This window comes from Sceloporus undulatus, chromosome 3 (assembly GCF_019175285.1).
Source record: "Sceloporus undulatus isolate JIND9_A2432 ecotype Alabama chromosome 3, SceUnd_v1.1, whole genome shotgun sequence".
Taxonomy (NCBI): domain Eukaryota; kingdom Metazoa; phylum Chordata; class Lepidosauria; order Squamata; family Phrynosomatidae; genus Sceloporus; species Sceloporus undulatus.
This window is the reverse complement of record NC_056524.1, coordinates 238,230,897-238,257,433: the sequence shown is the minus strand read 5'-3', so window position 1 is coordinate 238,257,433 and position 26,537 is coordinate 238,230,897. Positions and strand designations below refer to the sequence as shown.

Here is a 26,537-nt window from a genome sequence, read left to right as displayed (position 1 = left end):
TATAATAACAAATGATAAATTCGTCATAAATAAGCTTTTTTAAAAACCACACATACAAACACAATATGTTATTCTATTAAATCCAAATTATAAATTTGCCAGTTTTGGTGAACTGAACTCCGGGCAAGAGGAAAGGACTGTATACAAATCTTAAAGCTGCAACTTGCTGCAATTTGTAGGGTTTCACTGTTTTTTTGCTGCAACCTGCAAAGACTGTTCAAGTAGTCTATATACAGCTGACCCTCTGTATTCCTAGCTTCTGCATCTACAGATTCAACCACTCAACAATTCAAAAATATTCACACACACACACGCACACACACAGATAATTGAGATGCACCAAGCTCATAAATTACATGGAAAGAGTATTCTGGTTCCCATTGCAAGTAAAATGTTCCTGTTGAGGAATTCCTCTTTTTTTTCTCCTTTTTTTCTTTTTGGAATAGAAGGTTTTTGGCTGGTTTTGCTTACTCAGAAGCAGACTTGCCTTTTAAAAAAAAAAAAAAGGTTTTGTTTTTTTATGGATTGGTAAGGAATACATGTACGAATATTATTTGGAAATAGCTTTCTTCTAAAATATTATTCTCATGTTTGTCCAACACATACAATGCTTTTGATACCTCTTTAAAATGGATTGTTTCATCCAGTTCCTTCTAAGTTTTTAGCTAAACCCTGTTTTTGGCTTTCATTTAGCACTGTTAACCTCCCTGCCACAGACAAAAGCAGATGAGTATGACATACTCCCCTCTCTTCCTATCTCGAAGGACACCAGTAACATTGTGAAATAAAGAACTGGCAAAACCAGATGAGTAAAAAATCTGCACAGTTATAATAAACACTTATTTCTGCACTCTTTTTTGAGCAAGAGTGAGAATCATGTAGTTTTCCAAATATTATTGGGCGTCAATTCCCAGCATTCGTAAACTGTATAAAGCTGCAGTAGCTACACCTTTGTGCCCTTCCCTTTCCAAGCGTGTCTCTGGAGGCTGGTCTTTGTCCCCTCCCTGCCTCCCCCTGGCTTTTTCCAGTGTTGGCTTTTTTTAGTGCAGGGCAAAGGCAAAGAGTCATCTAAAGAGACTCCGCTGTCATTATTCACTATTAATAGTCTCCAGCTGGGCACTGAAGAAGGATCAGAGAGACCAGTAGCAAGGTACTGTTGTCCTCTCCACCAGATTAGAAAATAGTGTACAGTACAGGGGGCAGAGATTGGTGGGTGGGTGAGTGTGTCCAGAGGAGTGTGATCAAGATGGTGAAAGGTCTGGAAAACATGTCCTATGAGGAGCAGCTTAGGGAGCTCGGTATGTTTAGCCTGTAGAAAAGAAGGTTAAGAGGTGACATGATAGCTGTGTTTAAATATTTGAAAGGATGTCATATTGAGGATGGAACAAGATTGTTTTCTGCTGCTGCAGACATGGCACAATGGATTCAAACTACAAGAAAATAAATTCCACCTAAACATTAGGTAGAACTTTCTGATGGTAGGAGCTGTTTGACAGTGGAACTCGGCTCGGAGAGTGGTGGAGTCTTTTTCTTTGGAGGTTTTTAAAACCTTGACTGGCCATCTGTCAGGACTGCTTTGATTATGTATTCCTGCATGGCAGGGGGTTGGGCTGGATGGCCCTTGGGGTCTCTTTCAACTCGATGATTCTGTGATTCTAAAGGATTCTGCCTTAACATACTAAAAGAAGAAGTCCTCTGTTTCCCAGAATGGATTTTTATTTTTTGAGTATGGAAAGATCATAGAAACAGGAGAGAAAATATGTGGGAGGAGTTGATATAAAGGGTAAAAGATTCCTGCCTCTCTTTCCACTGCCATCCTTCTCAGTATAACTTTGTGGAAAACAAGGCAAGTCACGTACACTTTAAAAGTTTCACCCGGAAGCACCCTGAAATTTGACCTTAAGAGTATTTATCCAAAAGCAATTCACTTTGCAAATGATCAGTTGCAGGTTTAATGCTGCCTTTCTTTTAAAGTCCCAGAAAGCTACAAAGGAAGGCGTATGAATACAAAGGGAAGAGGAAACTTCTTTTTTTATGTATAATATATTTGTTCCAGTTTAATTCTAGTGTGACACAGAGACTCAAGCCAAAAAAGACAGGTAGTTTTCTTTCTATCACTGGGTGCTGAGAAAAAGCTGTACCTATTGATTTTGGTCTATTATCCAGTTGTTCCAGGTAGGGATCCCTGTGTGTCTAAGGTAGGCGTCGGAGTCATATGGTCCTCCAACTGTTATCCCTCCAGCTCTTGCCACTTTAGCCACTGGCAAAGAATTCTGGAACTGCAGTCCAACAATTTATGGAAGTCCACATGATTCCAAACCCATTTCTAAAACAAGTCACAATCAGAGGTCTGAGTGATTATCATAGGCCCGGTACATACGGGCACTTTGTGAGGCCCCTGTCACATGCTAAGTTTGCCTGGGGGCAGAGCGCTCACACGCTCCACAACACTAGCACGTGGCAAGAGTGTAACAATGGTGGCACCCTGTATATATTAGTGCTGCCATGGTGTCCACACGGTGCCATGTGGTGCTTATGTAACCAGTGCACCAGTGGTGCACTCTTTGTGCCACCACCACAGCTTTAGAACCCACTTTTCACGGGTTCTTTTTCTGCTGGTGGGAAGCCATGCGGTTTGGCGGCTGCAGCTTCCCTCTGGCGGAAAAACAGGCACTGGGAATCCGCCCTTTTGGGGCGATCTGTCCTGCGCCATTGTTATAGAGAGGTATTTTGACCTTTTGCTTTGGTTTGGTCGGATCCTTTTCAGCATTATTAGTGTTATCCAAGAATAGAGGAGAAGGCAGTCTCCCAGCCACCTGGCTGAGTAGCATGTGGCTCTACAGATGTTGCTGGACTCCAGCTCCTAGCAGCTCAATCTCACTATAGCCAGCAAAGAGGGATAATGAGACCTGCAGTCTAACAACATATTTCCTATCCCTGCTTTATTGGATAATTATTTAATAATTCTTCCTGGTTGCAAGTGCTACTCTGAGTTCTTATTGCTTGGTTTCTTCTTGTTGGCCACTGTTCTGATATGTTGCTCCTTTTATTAATACTCACTGAGGCTGAGGGAGAGGAAAAGCAGTTCGGCCAAGCTTGGCTCACGGGTTTACTTACCATTTTGTTCCTCTTTTAATAGGAGATTATCACACCAGGGCCAATGCAGCAATAATTGCAATAGTGAAAAGAGAAAGGAATAATGGCACTCTAGCCCTCAATATTTTCACATAGTCAAGCTCTAACACAGAAAAGATAAAAAATAAATAAAACTTTTATTTCTACCTCACTTTTTGTAAAAACAAACAAAGCGGCTTACAATATTAAAAGAATACACCATCTGTACAAAATATTCCCCCCTCTCTTTAAAAAAGAATTAAACAGTTTAAGGTTAAAATTACATGAACAATTAAAACAATAGCAGTAGGCAGAGTCATCAGATATATGTGGGGGTCACTACATAGCCGAGTATTTTATTCTTGGAAAGCCTGCCGGAAGAGATCCGTCTTTAGAGCTTTCTTGAAGTCATCTAGATTGGTGATTTGACAGATCTTATCCGGCAGGCCATTCCACAGTCTGGGTGTGGTTGCAGAAAAAGCCCTTTGAGAGGTCGCAGTCAATCTTGTCTTTATAGGCTGCAGTAAGTTTCTCCCAGAGGACTTGAGGGCGAAGGGCAGATTGTATGGACGTAGGTGATACGTTGGGCCCAAGCCATGTAAGGCTTTAAAGGTGATAACCAACATGTTGTACTGTGCCTGAAAACTAATAGGTAGCTAGTGGAGTGACTTTAATATTGGTGTTATATAATCGCTCCTAGATGATCCAGTGATCAACCTCGCCGCCATATTCTGTACCAATTGCAGTTTTCAAACTAGGCACAAGGGTAGCTCCATGTAGAGCGCATTACAAAAATCAAGTCTTGAGGTTACCAGTGAATGTACTACAGTTTCAGGTTTCCCAGGTTCCAGGAAAGGGCTCAGCTGGTGTATCAGCCGAAGCTGATAACAGGCATTCTGGACCGTCGCATTCACCTGTTTTCTCATGTGAAGCGATGGATCCAAAAGTACCCCCAGACTGTGAATATAGTCCTTTGAGGAGAGTGTAAACCTCTCTAGGACTGTAGGTTGCAACCCGATACCTGGTTTAGGGGCCCCTACTGTAAGTACCTGCATTTTGTCTGGATTCTGGATAGCCAAAACCCACAGAATTGCTTTCTGCATATATCAGATAATGATTCGATATTACATTGGAACTGATTGTTGTGTGCATTTGTGGTTTAAATATTAAATATTAAATTCCTGGGGTTGCTTCCTGCAGCCTTTTAAAATTTAAATGTCCCTAGCTGCTGCCCACAGCTGCTTTAAAAATGAACAATCCCCGGGCAATTCCCTTTAAAATGTAAAGATGCCCAGCTGGTGCTGCCCCTTTAAAATCCCTGGATTGTTTTCCCAATGTTATGGTTGAAGCGTGATTGGCTTTCGCATCCTGGCAATCATGCTTCACTCATGGTATTGGGAAGCTTATCCACTAGATGTCCTATAATTAGTTTGTTCCAATTTAATTGCTGTTTCTTCCTGGGAGACGCCCCAATTGAGTGTGATGTTTGAAAATCTGATGCGTGATCATGCGATCATCCTGGGAATATGCCTTTTTCTTTCCCCTCCACCCCCCATGTGGTAATCTCCACAGAGCTGTCTCTTCAGTGGCCGTTTTTCCTTGCCATATGATAACTAAAGGTTTTGATACCTACACTTTGTTGTTTCCTCCTCCCTCCCCAAACATTTTCCTTATGTAGGCTGTATTTTAAACTGTCTAATTTGAGGGCAGGCTTGTATCAAGTGACAACATTTGCACCATGTGGGCAGGGACAAAATGGTTGAGGGAGGTCAAGAGGATAGCCCCATTAGTCACAATAAAACATTTAATTGAAGTAAAATTTCACTGGGGGCAAAATTATCTTTGGAGGAGCAACACCCTCATTCCCCCCTTCTATACACTGCTTCTTTCCCTCTCCCTGTCTCTCTCTCCCCTGTTCCATCATCTTTTTACAATATCTAGAAAATGTTAGGTGGTTTATAGACCATAATGGGCTTGTTCCCACTACAAAAAGCTCTGAATCCTGATTCGAGCTATCTGCCCCTAGTTCCCATTGGAAAGCGATCCTGATCCTGATTTGATCGATTCCAGGGGAAATAAAGCTGAGCAAACACAAAAAGCCCAGGGTTTTGTGGTAGCCATTTTATAGAAGTTCTTTTGGCAAGAATTGATTCTGACATGATTCCTAACAGTAGGAACGCCAGGTCAGAATCAATTCTTTTAGAGGGGAGGGACAAATGGCAAAGAGGTGTGTGTCATCCATCCCAGAGATATCACACACACACACACACACAGTGCTGCGTTTCGGGTCCTTTTTTTAAAAAAAAAAAATCACAAAATTGATAGATTGGCAAAGCAGCTACTTGCAAAGGTGAGTAGCTGCTAGGCAATTCTACCAATTTTGTGAACAGTGTTATTTTTGTTTTGTTTTTTAAAAAGAATCCCCCATCCTCCTTCTCCTCCTCCCGGCTCCCTTCCTTCCTTCCCACCTTCCTTCCCTCTTTCCCACTGGGCCTTCACTGTTTCCCCGGGAATAGTGAGGCTTCTGGCACTGCTGCTGGGCCTCCGCCATTTGTCCCGGGGGTGGTGGAGCTGCCTCCGCTGTTTGTCACATATTGGCTGGCACGGCAGCAGTGCCAAAAGCCCCACCAGCTTTGGGACAAGTGGTGGAGTCATGGCAGCAGTACTGGAAGCCCCGCCAGCACGAGGAAAGTGGTGGATGCCCAGCAGCAGCACTACAAGCCCCGCCAGCACAAGGCATGTGGCAGAAATCCGGCAGGAAAGAGGGAAGGGAGGGAGGGAGGGAGCTGGGAGGAGGAGAAAAAGGAAGCAGTGTAGACCCATCAGGAAGAGGGAAGGAAAGCAGGAAGGTAGGAAGGAAGGGAAAAGTGGGGGAGAGAGAGAAAGAATGAAGGAATGAAGGAAGAAAGGAGGAGAAGGGAGAGAAGGGAAGGGGGTTAGTTGAGATCTTCCAAAGGGAGCCGGGGGGGAGGACACTAGCAGAAGGGATGCTCCATCTTCCCCAACTCCAATGGGAACAACAAGTGTGCCAACGCGAAAAATAGTTTCCAAACAGGCCCCTTTCTCATTGTGAGAACCTTTTGGAATCGATTGAGATAGCGGGGCAGAGCCGAATCTGAACGCAGGTAATTTCGCCATTGGGAATGACCCCAAAGTAGTAGAATCTAACTTAACAGCCTCTACCACCAGATACCCTCCACATCATTCCTGGACACTCTGCATCTCAGACATGGCCAAAGGCTTGGGCACACCATGTAAAGCTTTTCCTTAGTCTTTGAACAAATCTGTCCACTCTTGACTTATATCCGTTCTCATTCTCAATTTAAAAATTTGTTCCCTGTGTGCCTACCATATGTGGCTGAGGGTGTGTTTCTGTTTGAAAAAGTCTCCTTAGGCACACAGAAATATTTGAGAGGTTCTATGGACCCTTGCCAAAGAAAGATGTGTGGCAGAAATTTTACAACTGTGCTTTACAAATGTTTAAAAGTGTGATGTACTCACACTTGCAAAGTACACAAGAAAAGTACACAGGTACTTTCCTCCCAGGTTGGTTAAAGTTGGGCATTTGTTGTACTTTTATGCAGAAGCTTAAAAGGGAAAAAATAATTCATCATCTATATGAACCAGTTCTCATACCTGAGGACAAATTTAAAACTTACTTCATGCTACTATCTTATCTTACAATTGCTATTGTACTGAAATGTAATACCTAGGAATTCAGCTAAGCGTTTGGTGATTGGAAAGCAGCTATAAGTGTAACCCATGAGCTTGTAGTTCAAAGTGAATTTTAATACCTGATAATAAGAAACTTGACAATAAAAAGATGTGTGGCAGAAATTTTACAAACACAGTGCGCCTGCACCATATGCAGGCACGATATATGTGACTTTCAGCATATGCTGAAAGTTATACTGGAAGAAGCGACACTGTGTACTAGAAAGAGTAATGGCTCGCGCATCTGTGGTGCACGCACCGCATGCCACCACACGCCATCGTGGGCATGAGCCCCATTATCTTTAATGGGGCTTGAGCATATGTGGAATTTCCCTTACAGGGGGTCCGGAACGGATCCCTCTGGTATGGGAAGGGACCATTGTATCCTTTTGGAAGGTGCAGTTTAAAACTGTTATGTAATCAAAGGGTGCATCCGCACTGGAGAAATAATCCAGTTTGACACCACTTTAACTGCCATTCAATGAGGGGACTCGGGAACAATTGTGCCTGCTATCCTTGGCACACACAGACCTTTCTCTCATTTCCTGTGTGTGCTTCAGCATTCTAAGCCAATGCTGTGCGGCTTCTTCCTACTGTGCTCCCTTCTCTCCTTCTCTTGTTGCTTTCTACCATGCTTCACACCACTCGCTGCTTCAACTGTTGCAACACACCATGCAGTGGAAAATTTGGTGAGGATGGCAAGGAAAGTGGTAAAGGTGTGTATTTGATGAAAAATAGCAAATGAATATACTACTTCACCCCCGCCCCTTATTTATAGGCAAAATTCCTAAAATTACCTGGAATTTTACTGGGGAAAGGGCACTTTACCTTAGCTTCCAATACAATGTTTTGCTACTAAGCTCAGACTTTTTTCATATTAGTGATTGTGGTTTTTGTAGCTACTGAGTCTGGCTAGGTCAGACTCAATTGCTGCAGCTGAGTCAGTGCTATATCTTCTAGCATCAATGCACAATATTTCATTTGCCCATTTTCTGAGCAGCCGCTGTGGTCAGTATGCTTTTTTTTAAGCCATTCTGTCTTAATGGACTTCTATATAAGCCAAATTGTTCACAATATAATAGCAACAGTTCCATTTTTCAAATTCCTGTTCTCAAAAGTACAATATCCTTTGGCCTATCTTTTTTTAAAAAAAACAGGCCTTGGCTTCCTGGCCACTTTACAGAGGAAATGTGTGCTATATTGTACTGCACTGAATGAAACATATTTGTTTTACTTAAAATAATGGACCAAAGTACCTTGCACCTTTGTGAACACATATTTCAAAAGCAGAATCACTCCAGTTTGGCTCCATGCAATTCAGAACTAGGGATACACTAGATGTAGGACATTTTGTTCATAAATTAAAATAACATTTACCCTCTAGATGAGCTGCAGTGAAGATAGCCAGCATAGTAAAATCTGCAGAGTGTAGCTATGCAGACACTTATCTTGCTCTGATCATTTCCAACATTTTCTGACTCTCAAAACTTGTGAAATATACTGTGGCTGGAATCAAGTTACAGTGCGCCCATGCCATATGCAATCACACTATACATGGCTTTCAGTTTACGTTGAAGCTGCGCAAGAAAGGAATGAATGGTGTGCACCCATGGCACATGCACTCTGCCATGCTATGAGCATGAGTCCCATTATATTGAATGGGGCTCGAGTATACTAATCTTTTGGCTTATGTCGGGGGATCTGGAATGGATCCCTCGTGTAAGATAAGGCACCACTGTAGTTTCAACAAGAATAGACCCATTGAATCAACTGATGAATTGTAAGTCAACATGTACAGGTGGAGTCTCCCTCACCCAGAATTCCAAAATCCTAAATACTCCACAAACTAAACCTTTTTTCATGACTAGCTGAGATAGTGACACCTTTGATTTCTGATAGTTGAATGTAAACAAACTTTGGGTACGTCTACACTGTAGAAATAATACAGTTTGACACTACTTTAACTGCCATGGCTCCATCCTACGGAATTCTCGGATTTGTAGTTTTTGAGACACCTGCACACTTTGGCAGAAAAAGCTAACAACAATGTAAAACTACAAATCCCAGGATTCCATCAGATCAAGCTACTTAAATTGGTGTCAAACTGCATTGTTTCTGTACTGGAGAAGAATGCTGAGGATTTTGTGACAGCCAAAAAGACAAACAAATCTGTCCAAGCCAGAAATCTCCATGGAAGCCATGATGACAAAACTGAGGCTGTCATACTTTGGACACATCATGAGAAGATATGTCTCATTGGAAAAAAACAATAATGCTAGGAAAATAGAGGAAAGTAAAGGAGGAAAGTAGAAATAATAATAATAATAATAATAATAATAATAATAATAATAATAATATGATTTATTTATAGCCCACCTTTTCTCAAGGAATCAAGGCGGGTTACAACTTCTTAAAAACCATACAATGCAATAGAGTAAAATATCAGTTACCATTAAAACAAATTCCCCCACAACCCGTCAACCCAGTTAAAAATTACAATCAAGGAACTAGAGTAAATAAGAACAAATATAATAAAAGACAAAGTGGGGTGGGATAGTCTATCTTTGCAGGGCCAACAGGTGACTTGCTCAAGGTGTGCATGTGACTAATTACGAAAGGCCTACCAGAAGAGAGAAAGAAAGGAAGGCCACATGCTAGATGGATGGAAACTATTAAGGAGGTCACAGGTATGAGTTTAGAGCAGTGCAATGAACGGAGCAATGCAATGGAGGACAGGGAGTCTTGGAGATGTCTCATCCACAGACTCACCATGGGTTGAGATCAACTCAAGAGTGGTTTACATCAAAAATTAGCATATAAGACAAAAACACTTGGATGCCCTGTGACAACAAAAACATGCACATATGAGAAAGCAGTAGAATGGAGGTTAGCAGTGCCTATATTTAATGAAAATGAGCAGCCTAATATTAAAAACATAGAAGCAGAAATGGAATAGGACACAACTTGACTAGTGACATGAATATCCTATGAAAATCCAGGGAGCCAAGAAATTGTACAACAAATGAAATTCTGGTTGTAGTTTTTAAATATACTTAATTTCTGAGTACTACATTCACTGGGTTGACTCAAGATATGATCTGTTCATTCTCTTCTTATCATCCTCCTTCCTTATAGTGTATATATAGCAAAGAAGGAGGATGATAAGAAGAGAATGAACAGATCATATCTTGAGTCAACCCAGTGAATGTAGTACTCAGAAATTAAGTATATTTAGAAACAACAACCAGCTATGATTCTATAACACCATTTCTGATTTTTTTTTCCATTAAAACATCCCAGCCACCATCTATAACTCATTTAGCTAAAATGTTGGTAAGAGATGTTTTTAATGACTTTCAAAAATAACGTTATTCTAATGTAGAACTATAATGACATAAGACAAAAAAAAAAGTAAAGCAGGCCCTTGGTATCCACTTTGGTTTTGTTCCATAACCCCCTGTGGATTCCAAAATCTGTGGATGCTGAAGACCCATTAAATACAATGCCTAGTAAAATGGTGTTCCTTATATAAAATGGTTTTCTGTGGATGTTTGAATCCATGGGTTGACTGTGCTCTGATATCATAGTGATATAATATGATAAATGATATATATGGTATGATATAGTGGACTGATATTATAGTGTATGCCTAAATACCGTAAAGGTGCCAAATTCCACCTGATCTTGGAAGCTAAACAGGGTCAGCCCTGATCAGAAAGTGAATGGGAGACTGCCAATAAATACCAGATGCTGTAGGGTATATCTAAAAGGAAGGAACTGGAAGAAACATCTCTGAGTATTCCTTGGATAAGAATACCTTGTGAAATTTATGGGGTCGCCATAAGTTGACAGGTGACTAGAAGGCACATTGGTGTTGTTAATTGCCCTGAAGTTGACTTTAACATATGTTGACTCTATGAATGAGAAACTTCCAGGTCACCTTATCATCCTGCAGATTCAAAGCCATAGCTTCCTCGATTATGTACATGGGCCATTTGCAGTGGTTTCTTCTAACCCTTGCACCACCCTATCCAGATGATACAGGGTCAAAGGCCCAGTTCAACTGTAGACTGTCTACACATAGGAAGGATGGTCTTGCAGTGAATCCAGGTCATACCTCCTTTAAAATGAATTTAAAAGACTCACCTTTTGCTCTGGATCTTTTCCAAAAATCTGGAGTACTCCAAAATGGTGCTGGGAAACTATTTACACAGAGCTTTCCTATGCCATCTGCTGGTGTGAGTCACTACTCTGAGGTCACAACAAGGCCACCAGGCATGTGATCAATACTAGGTTCCTCATTTCTGGCCTCAGAGGGAATGGCCCACATCAGTGACAGTGGGTGGCACAGTAGAAGAATGTGTAAATGCCCCCCCCCCCCCAGCATTTCTTCAAAATGAGCAAGTAACTGGGGGGAATCAGGGCAGCTTTGGGGCCAGAATATTCTAGGAACAGCCTAGAATATTCTGGGCAGTATGGATTTGCTTGCCCCAATTTGCAGCAATTGAAGTAAAGTAGAACATAAAGGGGGAAAGTAGAAGGAGAGAGAAAATTGGACCTTTTAAAAGCAACTGAAATAGTGAGACAACAGAGGATAGATTGGGACTGATCCTACCAAAGCGGAACAGTATGTGCTTCCTTCTCTTTTTCTAGTCTTAATTACTCCTTTTGCAGCTTCAGGCACTCTGTGCTCTTCTGCTTTTGATGTGTTAGACACCAATGATACCTTTGGCCCCCAAATTCAATCAAATGCAATATTTTTCATTTTTGCCAGAGACGTCAGAGAACAAACAGAAAGATTTGAAATCATTAGGAGAAGAAGAATGGCCACATCTATTCTAATGAGCCAAGTTTAAGATGTCAGTACTGGAATGCAAGGCCTTTGACATCTCAAGACTAAGGAGATTATCACACACAAACAGGATAGGGATGGGATCACTCCCCCATCCTTATCCCATCATTAACCCATCTGTGACTGTGATAGCATGAAAAGCTTTCAAATCATAGTGCTGATCCCACCATTAACCCATCCTTAAAGCAGCATTGCAAAAACATGAACTTCCATTAATGCAAAATTCTGGCCAATGTCACTTTAATGACAGGTTAATGACGGAATTTGTATGACATCATCTGAAAGTCTTTTGCGCGATCATGGTCAATCCCACTTTTCAGACTGGTTAATGACAGCATCTGCTCAACATTGTCTGAATGTCCTTTACACAATTGCACAGGAAGGATGGGACAGGAATGGGACAAGGACGGGATAATTCCCATTTGATAATCTCCTATATTATTCTCCTCATTTCTTACTTTGCCACTTGTCCACTTTGATTGTTTGAGAATATTTTTCTGATTCTTCTGCATGCTCTCTGGCCTTAAATAGAAGAAACATTAAAGATGTAACTAAAATTAATCTCTACACCCCAAATTAGGTCTTTTAGGCATAAGGTAAACATCCAGTACAGTACTAATTTTTTGCCCAATGTGTTGTTAGTACCTCTTCTACATGTAGAAATTTTACTTTTGCATTTTACTGTGTTTTCATATTGTATCCCATTTTGGTAAAGGATTAGGTGTGTGTGTCTGTTTTCTAACTGGTATATAAATTTGTGACATAAATAAATAAATGAACATATATGTATATTTTCTTTTTAGAAATCACTGAATAGAAGACCAAAAAATGCAATGTAAGTAACATTATGTTTTTGTGTATCCGTTATGTATATTTTTCAGTAGAACATCAGTGAAGCTTTTCTTGTGCCTGGCTATTATTGTTTGTCTAAAATAAAAAAGGGGGGTGGGGCACAAAGCTTTCAACTTACCATGGAAGAAATTATATAATACAGGTAACATTAGATAGCAACTCCCATTATTTGATAAAAATAACATTAAATTTAGATTTTAAATCTTAAATATTGTGATAGAGTGCACCCGTGTTATACACTGCTTTTAGTTTATGCTGAAAGTCATGCGATGGAAGAGCAATGGTGCGCATGCCATGCTGCACCACTTGCTCAACTGTATTGTTTTCAATGGGGCTCAAACATATGCAGTATTTGCCTTCTGCAGGGGAGGGGGTCGGGAATGGATCTCCCACATAAGGAAAGGGCACACTATCCATTCAGTATGTGTGTTTCAGAACTAGAAATATAATATCATGATAGAACATCTAATCTATACCTGACAATTTGCTACTGGTTCCATAATTCCTAAGAAAGTGACACCCTCTTCAACTGAGCGTTCTGGAGACTTACAAATTGTACCTAATTACAATTGTAATTACAAATTATAAGTACAATTCAAGGTTACAATACAAGTTTAAAATAAATATTTATTTTTTAAATATTTCAGACATTGTTACTGTGTATATTGTTTTTGTTCAGCATTAATTAGTAAGAGTTAAATTCAACATAACTCCCACATAGATTAAACTTATAGAAAGCAATGAAACATAAGTAAGCTATTAATAATGTACCAGTTCCATTCATTTCAGTTCCTCTGAAGGTAGTTATAATGCAAATTTATTCTTCTTCTTCCAGCCAACAGATCTGCACCTCCAGCATATCCAGGACCACCTTATCCAGCTCCCCAAAGTCAGCATGGTTTTCCATTGTATACATCTAACCTTGATAATTATATATCAGGATCTGCTATTCCAGGTAAGCATTGCAAGGCTGGGGTGGGCAGGTGTATGTAGGTTTCCTAATTTAATCATAGAAACACAAATTTCTGAAATAGAGCTATTAGGATTATATTCTTAATTTACATTATACCATTATTAAAAATTTATCAAAAACCACAACAGATGAAGCAAAAACAGTGTTGAGAAGCAACATAGGGCAATATAAATTAGATCTGGGAAGCATGTTCTGCAAGTCCTAGCCTGTCCTAGCCAGAATAGCTCATGGTGAGAGATGCAAACTAATCTACACTGCCATTAAAAAAACAAAACAAAAGCAAAACAAAAACCTCACTCCAGAGACACGGTGAACAATTCACATGAAGTTCTTTAGAATTTGCAGAGAAGTTGCAGGCAATTTACAGAGAATGCAGTTTAGAGGTACGATTAAAAAAAACTTTACATTTTAACCTTTAAAAATCCTGATAATCCTGTGTTTAGTCTGTACTCAGAGGTGGCTTCAGTGTAAAACTGGGGATGGGAAGAGGGCTGTGTTGGAGGGGGTGGTGACTGGTTCCAGCAGCCTGGCCCTTCAGTATATGCTCAGCTATGAGATCAGAAGTGAGGGGTTAGATTGGGCCACCCTTCCCTTTTCATTCCCCTATTCCCAAGTGTTTTTCCTATTTTTACTCACCCAATCAACACTGTTTGTTTTTTTACTCCAGTAAATACATGTACAGTATATTCCCTCTTCTCCCACCTCCATCAGTCTTGGGCCACCTTTTATTTAACTATTGATGATGTAGGTATGGACATCTCCTCATGAGTAAGCAAGTCAGTGAGTGAATGATGGGAGGATCACTATCTTATTTACTTGCTGGCTCACTTACTCATTCAGTCCTCACATTCCCGACTTTACTGATGATGGTGGACTCCATCATCAGAAAATATTATTTGCATGAATGTTCTTTGAGAATATCTAGCAGCTGTAGTCATTTCCTTTAGAAACAAATGGTGCAGTTTTGTTAGATTAGGTCTGAACTCTGAACTGGTTTTAAATTGAAACTATGGGCCCAAACAGACAGGTAATAATAAAGCTGCTTTGGGTCTCTTTGGAGGTGTGCTGTTTAAATGCTGCATGCGTCCTAAGAGGCCGGAAGCTATGCCAAAACCATGCCCCAGTCCTAAGGACTGGAATGCAGCTTTTGTGCAGCTTCTGGCCTCTTAAGATGTGTGTGTCATTTAAACAGCATACTTCCAAAGGGACCCGAATCACCTTTATTTTGGCCTGTCTGTTCAGGCCCTGAATCTCCACCTCTGTGGACTTTTTCACATGGGAGGCAAGTGTCATTAAAACATGATTAAATTGTGGCAATAGCACAATCGGTGGAAGATTATCACACCTCCGCATGCTTCTCCCATTCCTGCCCCATGCGTAAACTGTAATGAATGTGTAATTGGGTAATAACAGAAGCTTTTTGTGACTCCTTTTTGCACCCTGGAAAGACCAGATTGGGGCCATGGCATGCAGTTGCCACAGCCCTGATCCAGTGTAGCTGGAGGTGGCTGCAGGCCGCCCCTTAGGGATAGTCTGCACAGCCTCTTAGAAACATACTTAGAAACATACTTTATTTTAATCTTTGTTTATTTGAACACTTTTTAAAATTGAATCGAAAGCCAAGATGAAATTAGTAAAAATATGAGATTGGCATTTGTAGCCTTTCTGATGTTGTTGGACTACAGTTCCCATAAGGCCTAGCACACATAGCCAGTGTTAAAATGTTAAGGGATGATGATGGAGTGGTTCAAATTGCTTATCCCTGCTTTAGTCACTATTGCTTGCTTAGGAATCCTCTGGGACTGAACGAACATCATGTATATAGCCAGTCTGCACATTACTGATAAGCAAGAATTTTCAACAATATCTGCTTCCTGTTTTGTACAACAAACAAAGCCAGTGCTTATATAACATACCTGTTACATAACAGAATACGAGCCATTCCTTTATTTTTGCAAGTTCTTCTGTGATCTGCAATTTTGTGTGTGTGTGCCCTCTAGTGGATTTTTCGGCCTTAAAATCTTGTGAATTTTTGTATGGGGATATGTACACATATACACACACAGTCTGCGATGTGCCTACTGTTTCTCTCCTTTTGCATTTTTTTAAACCTTTGTAGATTTAATGGGGACAGTTTGAAAGACAGAGGTAAAGTTGAATGTACACAAATATTCACAAAAGCCCTGTCCTTTCTGTATGTCTGCATTTTGAACATTTATGATACATCTTATCCCTTCAAGAAATTTGAAGCACAATATTAGCCTTACAACATCTCTGCAAATACATTAAGCTAAAAAATGCTTGCTCAAAACCTGGTCAAAATCCACATTCACTGCAACAAAGGGCGGTTTGATTGCAGATTCCATAATTCTGCACAATTGGCTGTTCTGCTACACTGCTCAGAGTGGTAATCCAACAACATTTAGAAAACTGCACCTGCTTTATAGGCATACAGTAGCTAAACAAGAAACCTAATTTATACCATGTTAAAGGCTGGCAGTGCACTCATTGCACTATGTTGACTAGTTGTGAATCAACAAAAACAACAAATTTCAAGAAAATGAACTGTGTGTTGTTATAGGCGAACATTACCATATTTGATAATGCTGGGTGATAGGTAGATTGTTAGTTACTGCCTGCACTTTTGATATACAAATGAATTGTGGAAAAGTATGGTTTCCTCCATGGTTGACTGTTAGAGGTATAGCAGAAACTTTTTAACAGTTATATATCTAAAATTTCTCAATAGATTATGAAGGTAGAATGATGTGTAAGATGTTGAATTCCTTACCAGTGTAAAGTCTATTTAAAATGCAAGCCTAAACTGTGAAATGCCAATGTATAAGTTAAATGCCAATATATAAGTTAAGTTGAGTGGAGTGTGTGTATATATGTGTGTACAGTCATCCCTCCATATTTGCGGCTTTGATATTTGCGGCTTTGATTATTCACGGATTTCATTAATATGTTCTCTCTAGGACTATCTAGGTCCTCCAGTGCAACTCTGTGGTCAACTTTAACTAAAAGTGGCACTGAAAGACCATTTGTAGCTACTCCAGTGCCATTCTATGGTCAGTGTATGTTGGACATTGACCACAGAGTTGCACTGGAGGACCTAGAGATTCTTAGAGAGGTGTCCTCTCAGGTAAAAACAGTGTTTTTGTTATTTGCGTTTTTTTCCATATTCACGGGGGTCTTGTTCCCCTAACCCTAGCGAATATGGAAGGACAACTGTATATATATTTGTGTGTGTGTGTTATTGATTTGATAATGTAAATAAGTAGCCAGAATCAGTGCAAAGAATCATGCTTTAAATTACTTACACCTACTTCTCAAGACAATATCTGTCAGGATGTGCAAGTCAGCACAGTAAGTTGTGACTGGATGAAAGTGTAGCAAATGGTAGGCGTAACCAGAATAAGGTAAGCCTGCAATTACTAAATGAGAGGGCAATTGGTCATATAGGCCAGGTGGCTATCATAGCCAATCTGCAGACTATAACTGCTTTGCAAGTCTGCTGGGGGCATACTGGTATTTTTTTGTTCTTTGTGCTGTTGGAGTATATAGGGACCTTCATGCTGGCTGACTGCTCTCCATGATTGTACATGCTGCTGGGACTGGTAATGCTGTTCACTACTGAGTAGTATGCTGATATACTAGAAGCTGTACTATGTTTATTTTTGCTCTTTTGTACTGAGCCATTCTACTGTGGTTTTTGCTTCAATTTTATGACTCTGCTGAGTAAAGCTCTATTTTTGTTAATGTACCTCCAAGACTCTGCTGTTATTTTTTTTTTTTAACCTCAACACACATCCTAACAATATCATCATCTACAAATGTGGAAGCTTGGGTGATCAAGCCAGTGGACTCCAGAGAACTTTTAACAGATTCAGACGGATGAATGACAACGAATCTGCAAATCCCTCAAATGAAGAGAGGAGGTAGAAGAGTCATGCTTATTTCGGCATAAAACCACTGACTCAAATCTTAAGTCATGATGACAATGGAAAACCAGTTTGGCAGATTTATTTATTTATTTATTTATTTGCCCTTTCTTTCTCTCCACCTATCCAAGCCCCACTTGGAATTAGCTCTGGGGGGCTTGCCAGTTGTCCAGATCAGGTGTTTGGGATGCATGGAGAGCTGCAGTGAGGAGGGGAGACTGTATTCTTGCTCAGTTTCTTGATGGAAGCTACTAAGAATGTGTTGGCACAGCCAGAGGTATACAATTAAAACAGTGGAAGGGAAATGACTGTGCCTGCATTTCTGGCAGGCTCTTCTGATCACATTCACCTCCTGTTTTGTAACTGAAGAGCAGTGAGTAGTACTTCATCCCTCAGAAATATGAAGTAGCACAATAACTGACTGTGAGCTAAAAATCAGGAGGCTGGGATGGCTCTTGACAAGTATCTTTCAGCTTTAGTCTTCCCATTTCGAATATGTGGGAATAAGAGTACTGAAATGCCTGAAACACATGAAAGAACAGTCAAACACTGTCTTGTCATTGCTGTTTAGTGTATCCTCATGAAAAAAAGTGTTTATCAATTTCCAGCCATGTGGGAAATAAGTTGCATTAGATAATATGGGTACAATAATCTGTTTTTTCTAAAGCCTACAGTGGGGCGGGAGGCAGAGGTATATTTTGGCTTGAAACTATGAAACAGACCTTAAGGTGACCCTCAGTGAACTGTGCTCAATAGTGACTGCTTGGTTACTTTAAAAATCTATATCATACAGAATTACTTCCTCACATTTGTGTAGTCTCTTTTTTTCTTGCTTTTGAGTAGCACAAGGCACTACAGTTTTCCCAGGCAACCCACTAAGATATGGTGCTACCCCATTTCAAAGTCAGCCTATTGTCACTCCAGCTATAACTTGGATGCCTGCTCCACCTATACCTGCTAAATGCCCTCCTGGCTTGGAATATTTAACTCAGGTATCTTCTTCTTTCCTGATTTTTTCCTTTTCTTTCTGGATAAATAAATATAGACAGAATGAGCAGTGTAATTCTTCACATATCTGATCAGAAGTAAGCCTTAGTGAATGCAGTAGGACTTAGTCTCAGTAAATGTGTATAGGATTAATGTAACAATCAAGTTAATGTCATATCACTGGAGGGGGCTAAAGCAAAGATGCTGTCTCCCATGAACAAGTGACTCTCACATAAATGCTTATAGCTTTGTTGGATTCTAAAGCTCTCACTGAAGAATGGTTAAACTGAAAGATAGAATGATGCCTTGGCTACAACTCTTGCTGCATCTACACTGCAGAAATACAATTGTCCCTCCTTATCCATAGAGTCTTTAGCCACAGACTGAAGCATCCTCAGCTTGAAAGTATGTGTGTGTATGTGTGCATTCCAAAACGCTAACCTTGATTTTGCCACTTTATCTAAGGAACACCTTTTTACTATGCCGTTGTATTTAATTGAACTTGAACATCGACAGATTTTGATACCCATTGGGAACTCTGGAACCAACCCCTGTGGATCCCAAGAGTTCACTGCAATAATCCATTTTGACACCACTTTAGTTGCCATGGCTCAGTTCTGTGGAATTCTGGAAAATGTAATTTTGTGAGAAATTTGGGCTTCTCTGTCAGACAGCTCTTGTGTCACAACAAACAACAGTTTCCAGAATAGGATAAAGTCATGGCAGTTAAAGAGCTGTCAGAATTGATTATTTCTGTAGTGTGGATGCTGCTTTAATTAAATAATGGAGATAATAACATATCAGACTATTTGATGTGGTGCTCTCCATTCTTTGTTTTCATTCCTAGACAAAAAGTATAATATGATTTTCTTAATGTTAAACACTATTATAGTGTATAGAGAGCCAGTGTGGTGCAGTGGTTTGAGTGTTGGACAAGGACTCTGCCCCCCCCCCCCCCCGTGTTGAAATCGCCACATAACCATGGAAACTCAATGGGTAGTATGGTTGCCAGTTCAGCATCAACCCAGGCCCTGAGGTTTGCTGCCAAAACCTGAGATCTAGGGATCGTCTCAGTTACATCATTAAACATTATTCATTAAGTACCAACCACAGTTGTTCACAGCTTGTTATTCAAACACACACACAATATAACTCTTGTCAAGAGAATCAAATTTATAGACCTGAAGCCCCATAAGGACAACAAATTATAGCGTATGTATGAGCATAATGTTAACCTGGAGATGCTGTTGAACTATAATTCCAATGATTCTTCATTCTTGGGTTTGTTGGCAAGGGCTGATGGGAGCCACACTCCAAGAGCAAGTAGAAGGCTCCCCACTCTAACAACATTAATATTTACCCATCTGGTTCTAATGAGTTATCTGACACTAGCATCTCAGTGTGAAATCCAGTTAAGAATATAGAATTTAAGAATTATAGTATATTTTATGTGCATCATGGAAATATATTGAACTACAGAACTGTAAATAATTACCTGATGTAATCATCCAGTAATTGATTTCAGTTTTAACATCTACTACAATTTTTTTTATTACCATTGTAACAGATTGACAAGATAGCAGTTCATCAGCAGATTGAGATTTTGGAAAGTATGTATCTTCATATCTTACATGCTACATTGTTGGACACTGAAGAGTCAGTTCAGTGTTTAATCTCAACTAGTACGTACCCATTGGATCAATGGAATTTAATAAGTGTTGGTTTATCAAAATTCCATTAATTCAATGGATCTACTCTAGTTAGCATTAACAATTTTTTTCTCATATTTTATTATGCCTGTTATAATGTCTCCCACCTGGGCACCCAATGTCGTAAGAGCATTCATACTTCTGATAAAGAATTTTCAAAAATAATTTCTACAAAATCATTGCAAGTTCAAAAATGATTGTTACACCACAGCATCAAATATATCCTAGAATTAAGCATTAAAAAAAATTCTAAATCCAATCAGTTTCAATCAGTGCCAAGGTCTTCCGGAAGAGTCTGATATTAATATTTGGTAGCTAAAATGCCATTGGAGAACTGGCTAAATTGCAAAAGAGGGGCTCTCTCACAGAAATGCCATTGTAAGTACAGTAACAGTCCTAGTAAGTATCTTGGAAGTATCAGTAAGTTAGAAAAGTTCCCTTTTAGATTACAACATATTGAATCCCTTATTCAGCAAGGACACTGGCCAGGTTGCTGGGGTATTCTTGGATTTGTAATCCAAAAAAGCAACTTTTCCAAGCTATGCAACATTCTCACCTTGAGTCAAAAGATAAAATCTGAAGTGTGAGAATTATCTTGCTAGGTCAAATGAACAGCCACATAATTCAAGCATAAGTGATTTTGATGAATTTCATAATATGTGAACCTTTTCAAGTGTGCTCATATCCAACACATTTCAACATTTCCGCCCAGCAATGTAGCCTTACAAAATTTCTCAACCTCCTCAATGTGACCTTTACTTTTAACAAATTTCTGTTCTGGTTTGTCTAACCAAGAAAACCACCTAGTTTACTTATACGAGACACAGAAAAAACTTGGGTAAACATCATCATGTTCCAAAACAGAATTTATAGATGCCATCCTTCAAAAATGTCTGCCACCAATTTTTCTTCTGTAAATATTTAAGCTGCTGGAACACCTGCAGATAGAATTCTGGTGTCTCAAAACATGTTTTAGAGTCAAGGAATGCATTTATAGTCTTAAATGTATAAAAATTACATTTTTTAATATGTCATTTAGAAAATCTATACATTTTTTCTGCTTCATTTATACATACACTAGGTACATGTATTGATTAGATAAATCTGAACCTTAATTTTTTTTATAATGCTTCATGATTATGATATCTGGTCAATTAACTGCATTCTATAGTGCTATAGGCATCTTCACAGGTATATGTATTCATGTCTCATTGGCCATTTTATTCCATGAGCTTAAGACACAGGGAAACAAATGTTCCTATACAATATGAATGGTGGCTAATTAGAAACTTATTAGAGATTTTAGTTGTTGTTATTAACATTTATGATGAGGCATTTGGAACTACTAAATAGTTGTATGGATCTTGCTTCCCATTCAGTTATAAGTGGCTATGAAACTTGCAACAGATATGAAGTAAAAAACTCTATGGGGCAGATGGTATACTTTGCAGTTGAAGAAAATGATGACTACAACCTGAACTGTTATGGACCACTGCGGTCATTCACCATAAAGCTCTTTGACTGTACAATGCAACCAGTCATGCAGTTGTCAAGGGAGTATCAATGTGCAATTTGCTGCTGTCCTTGTGTTTGCTGCTTGCAAGAGGTAAACAGCATGTCTCTACTATCTTTTGCTTGTTTTCATTGAAGAAATACTCCTTGTTTTCAAGATAGTGGATTTGGAAAATACCATCTCTAAATTTATAGGTTAGTTGTCAACATTCCTTCACAGTGCTGTTGGTAGTTTCTGTTGCTTCTGTCTTTTCATCATGGAGAGTCACCTGGAACATGTTATACTAGGAGTAAGGATCCCTTTTGTAATACTCCATAGTGGTAGTTTAGAGATGTATCTGTGCAAACCTTTCATATCATTTTAATATCACTTTAATTCTCATAACTTCTTGCAAAGGAATGCTGGAATTGGAAGTTTGTTGGAAGTCATTTCTTTGCTACAGAACTCTACTGTACTCTCCTGAATTACATTTCAGGCACCCTAATTTTTTATCGTCACTATAAAATGAAAATTGTTTAATATTCAGCCCCTTTCTTCTCAGAGTGCTTTGGAATTGTAGTTTAGGGGAGAAGATTAGAGCTATCTAGCAGATATTTCTAAGTAACTCATAAAATGAAAACAACAACAACAACCCACCCCAGTACTCCTTTGCATGGAGTCGTGATGGTTACTGTGGTATCAAAAACTATAATTATAGCATGTATATATATCCTAAGTGAACAATTCAAACTGTGGTAAACATATTATTTTCTTCTCAGACATTTATAAACATATGTAAATACATGTATGTTGATTGTTGCTCTTTCTTACTGTGCATTTTCAGATGGAACATGAAACTGTTTTCCCCTTTCTGTAAATAGGGAATAACTAAACAAACTAAGAACTTTAAATATGGGATAAATTTATTGCCATGCACTATGGCTTGTCTCTGAGACAAGCCAGAATTGTAAGCCAAGAACAATCTAATTTGGGTTTGTTTTTGTTTCGTTTTTTGAAGCAGTGAAAAAAATATATAAGTAACATGTTGTGGGTTTTGGTTCTATCAATTTTCAATCAGCATGCTCTATCCATGGCATCTTCCATGAACTTTTTTGTAGTTTTACATGGGACCAGTTCTAGTTTTGGGGGAGAGATAGTGCTAGTAATACTATCAGACCCACTTGGGACGCCCATATAGGATTTTGGAGGTCTAGGCTCCTCAGAGCTGAGTGGTCTAGTCTCACAGTTGGCAAGAGATGCATACCTTGCATTTTGCTCATGTGGAATCCCATGTTTGCCACTTCAGATGTTTCCCAGCAATCAGACTGGGTTGCTTGACGAGTGGATTCAGACTAGGGATGCCATAACCCGGCGGCCCCCATGACAAACCCGCTTTTGGGGGCCCCCTCCCGGTCCCGGTACGGTTTGGCCTCCAGCCCCCGGTTTGGGGCCCGCACGGCACCAACCCACCTTCCCCTACCTCCCTGCGTGGCGGCGCCACCCACCTCCTCCTCCGTTCCAGGCCTTGTGGAGGAAGCAAAGGAGGAGGCGAAGGAGGAGGCGGTGTGCAGGGGGAGGTGGGGGATGGTGGCAGGGAGGTGGGGAGGAGGGCGCGGGCGCGCACAGGAGGCGCACCTCCTTCTCCTCCTCCTCCTCCTCCGTTGCAGGCCACGCCAAGCGGAGGAGGAGGCAGAGGTGCCTGCCTGGCTTGGTGCTCCTTGAGCGCGCCAGGACACAGCACCTCTGTGTTGGGCACTTTCTTGGGCCCGGGAGGTGGAGGCAGAGGAGGAGGCTGAGGCGGAGGTGGGTGGCTGCCTGCCTACTGCCTTGACGCTGTCTCCCAGGCCCCAGGGAAGGCTTGGAAATGGCCTCCTCCAAGCCTTCCTTGGGGCTTGGGGGATGCTGTCTCCCAGGCCCCAGGGAGGCCTTGGGCAAGGTTTTAAAATGTAGGACTTTTTTTAAAATTTCCTGGCAAGGAATTTTTTTTTTTAAAAAAAGGTCCTACATTTTAAAACCATGTCCTACATTTTTTCCTGGTTTGGAGGCCCTCAGGGATGGCAACCTTAATTCAGACCCATGAATGGCTGAAACTTTCATAGCTATAACTAATAAAACTTTTCCAATCCAACACTGTGGTGTCTTGGTTACTGCAACATGTAGTCTTTCTTCATCTAGCTGCTGGTCCCTAAAAACAGATCAGAGCCCTCTGCTATTCATTTTCATTACAAACCAGTTTTGTAAATCTCTTCTTTTGGATTTGTGTACCTTTTCAAGGGACAAAAGGTTTGTTCTTTGCTTTCATGCTTATAATGTTTTGTTGTTGTTTTTAAAGTTGGAAGTTCAGGCCCCACTGGGCACAGTCATTGGCTACATTAAGCAGAAGTGGCACCCCTGTCTGCCTAAATTTGCTATCCAAAATGTGGCCAGGAAAGATGTACTTAAAATGGCTGGGCCTTGTGTGCCATGTCGCTACTACAGCGATGTTCATTTTGAGGTAAGCAAAATGTAAATTCCTCCCTTATGGATTTTTGTGGGAGGGGCTGACATTACCCTTCCCCCCCTCCGAATCCTGTATAATAAGGCCAGCTCCAGAACAGGAGCCACTGTTCCATGTTTCTGGGACCAGCAGAGGCCCTGAAGAATTTTTATATTGCACATGGTCTGGTTCTGCCTTTGTTGTCATGGTTAATATGCCACTTCAGTCTTGAAAACACAGGGCGATATACACTGCAAAATGATACAGCTTGACACCACTTTAGGTGCTGCAGCTCCATCCTAAGGAATGCTGGGATTTGTAGTTTTACAAGGTCTTTATCCTTACCTGTCAGAGTGTGCTGGTGCCTCTCAAAACTACACATCCAAAAATTCTGTAGGCTGGAGCCACAGCAGTTAAAGTGGTGCCAACCTGCATTTTTTCTACAGTATAGATGAACCCACTGATGCCAGCACTGCTACAGCTGGAGTAACTTCTTAGGATTTGCTGGCTCCCAGACTCTTTGGCTTTTAAAAGTATGCTTGACATTGTCAAATCAATCCAAAATAAAAACAAATTAACACTCAAACCCACCCTCACCCACATTCTTTATACCATCTTACCTCCATGCCATCTTACCTCTACAAGTATGCTTGACATTGGAGCATTAATGGCACACATGGTCGAGATTGATACACAGGAAGCTTCTGTATGTTGACTCTGATTACTGATCTACCTTATTATTATCTACACTGACTGGCAGAAGAAGCCCCCAGTGGTTTTAGAAAGCCTTGAACCTTTCTGGAGATTCCTGGGACAAAACATAAGATATTCTGCATGCAATGTGTGCTCTATGCTCCTGAACTTCTATTATTTGTTCAAAAATTAGGTGAAAACACAAGATGAAAAATCGACAATCGGAAGGATTTCTAAGCAATGGACTGGACTAGCAAGAGAGGTTGCTATAGCAGCTACCAACTTTGAAATCGAATTCCCATTGGATCTTGATGTTAAAATGAAAGCCCTTATTCTTGGCTCTTCATTCCTCCTTGTAAGTCTAATGTTGTCAGATTTTTTTGGTGGTACAATGCTAAGGTTCACTGAAGTGGAGGAGTTGCCTGTAGAATCCAGTGTTGGGATCTTCTTGCGGATCTTGTTTTCCTGCCCCTGCTTTTTCTCTGGGGGCACTTTATAGGCCTATTGGATTTTCTGATGGTTTTTAGTCAAAACAAAAAACAAGCTTCATTTATATACCGCTTCATACCGCCTAAGCAGTGTCTAAGCAGTTTACAACTGAAAGCTAATTTGCCCCCAACAATCTGGGTACTTATTTTAGCGACCTTGGAAGGATACAAGCCTGAGTCAAGCTTGAGCCCTTTTGCTGGTCTTGAACTCACAACCTTGTGGTTTTGAGTGAATGGCTGCAGTACAGGCATTTAATCATTGCACCACCAGGGCTCCTATAGGAAGCACAATGCATATATGCCAAACAGCTAGCTCATAATTTAAAAGCAGCAGAGCCCAGGTGTCACTTTGTAGAATGAGATCTGGCAACCAACACATTAACAGCATAATCTGTTTCTTACCTCACAATTGTGGTGGTAGTGTAATGGCAAGCTCATATTAATCTGAAGAAAGAGAATAGTATGGCAAAGAAAGAGGAAAGTACATAAATGAAATTTGCATGGTTCTGTGGTGCACTGTATGGTGGTAAACAGAAAAAGGTGTCAGGGAAATAGCCTTGCTAAGCTGTCATTAAAAGGTAAAGTATTGGTTATGCAAGTAAAAGATTGCTTAGCAGAAATGTGAACAGAAAATACCAAGGTTTCATTTGCTTCTCATTCACATGTCCATAATGCTAGACTCCATGGATGCCATCATCAGATTTCTCCCTTTAAAAAGCTTTTCTTATAAATATATTTGGTAAAATAAACTGGATGTATGGAATTTGCATTTCTGTAGGTGTACATCTAATTTCTACTTTCCACCCCCATGTAGGATTTCATGTTTTTTGAACAAAGACAGAGAAGACAGCAGCAGAGTTAACACAACTGACTTTTGTGACTTGCTGGCTTCAGAGAAAATCCTCCTGTTGCTTCTCTTCTTGTTTGGCTGACAGGGAATTCCAAGCCTGCTGATAATGAGAGATTTTCATGAAAAGAACTGATTTTGGCAGCCTGGGCTTATAGCTGCAGTTTTTTTGTGCTGTCTGTCTGTCTGTCTCTCTGTGTGTGTCAACATCTTAAGAATAATCCATATATTGAAATGTAACCTGACTTTATCATTCCCAAAACTTTATTGGCGTAATGCCTTTTCCAGGCCAACCAAAAGCTCGTTAAAATGTGTGAATCTTTGGGATCTCCAGATCTCTGCACCAGACACAATGTGACAAAAAGCCAGAAAGAGTAAAGAAGAAAAATAAGCTAA

General features: G+C 40.2%; 1 protein-coding gene and 1 long non-coding RNA gene across 13 annotated transcripts in view; one reads left to right on the top strand and one right to left on the bottom strand.

Annotated features, from left to right (window-relative positions):
• Positions 1-3,240, bottom strand: part of LOC121925580 — a 23,675-nt gene extending 20,435 nt beyond the window's left edge. The window contains exon 1 of the long non-coding RNA XR_006102900.1: positions 3,118-3,240. This is a non-coding gene — a long non-coding RNA (uncharacterized LOC121925580). The remainder of the gene's footprint in view (positions 1-3,117) is intronic.
• LOC121925578 (phospholipid scramblase 1-like) lies at positions 1,012-26,537 on the top strand. Of its 12 annotated transcripts, none has more exons than XM_042457879.1 (9): positions 1,012-1,150; positions 12,484-12,515; positions 13,368-13,487; positions 18,293-18,441; positions 20,004-20,046; positions 21,525-21,751; positions 23,970-24,131; positions 25,000-25,161; positions 26,109-26,537. In XM_042457879.1, the coding sequence occupies exons 2-9, from the start codon at positions 12,509-12,511 to the stop codon at positions 26,154-26,156; spliced, it is 918 nt and encodes a 305-aa protein (XP_042313813.1). In that variant the 5' UTR covers positions 1,012-1,150; positions 12,484-12,508; the 3' UTR covers positions 26,157-26,537. The 12 variants fall into 12 exon arrangements, with proteins under 12 accessions (XP_042313813.1, XP_042313819.1, XP_042313818.1 ...); XM_042457882.1 differs by lacking the exon at positions 1,012-1,150 and adding an exon at positions 1,279-1,298; XM_042457881.1 differs by lacking the exon at positions 1,012-1,150 and adding an exon at positions 5,767-5,850.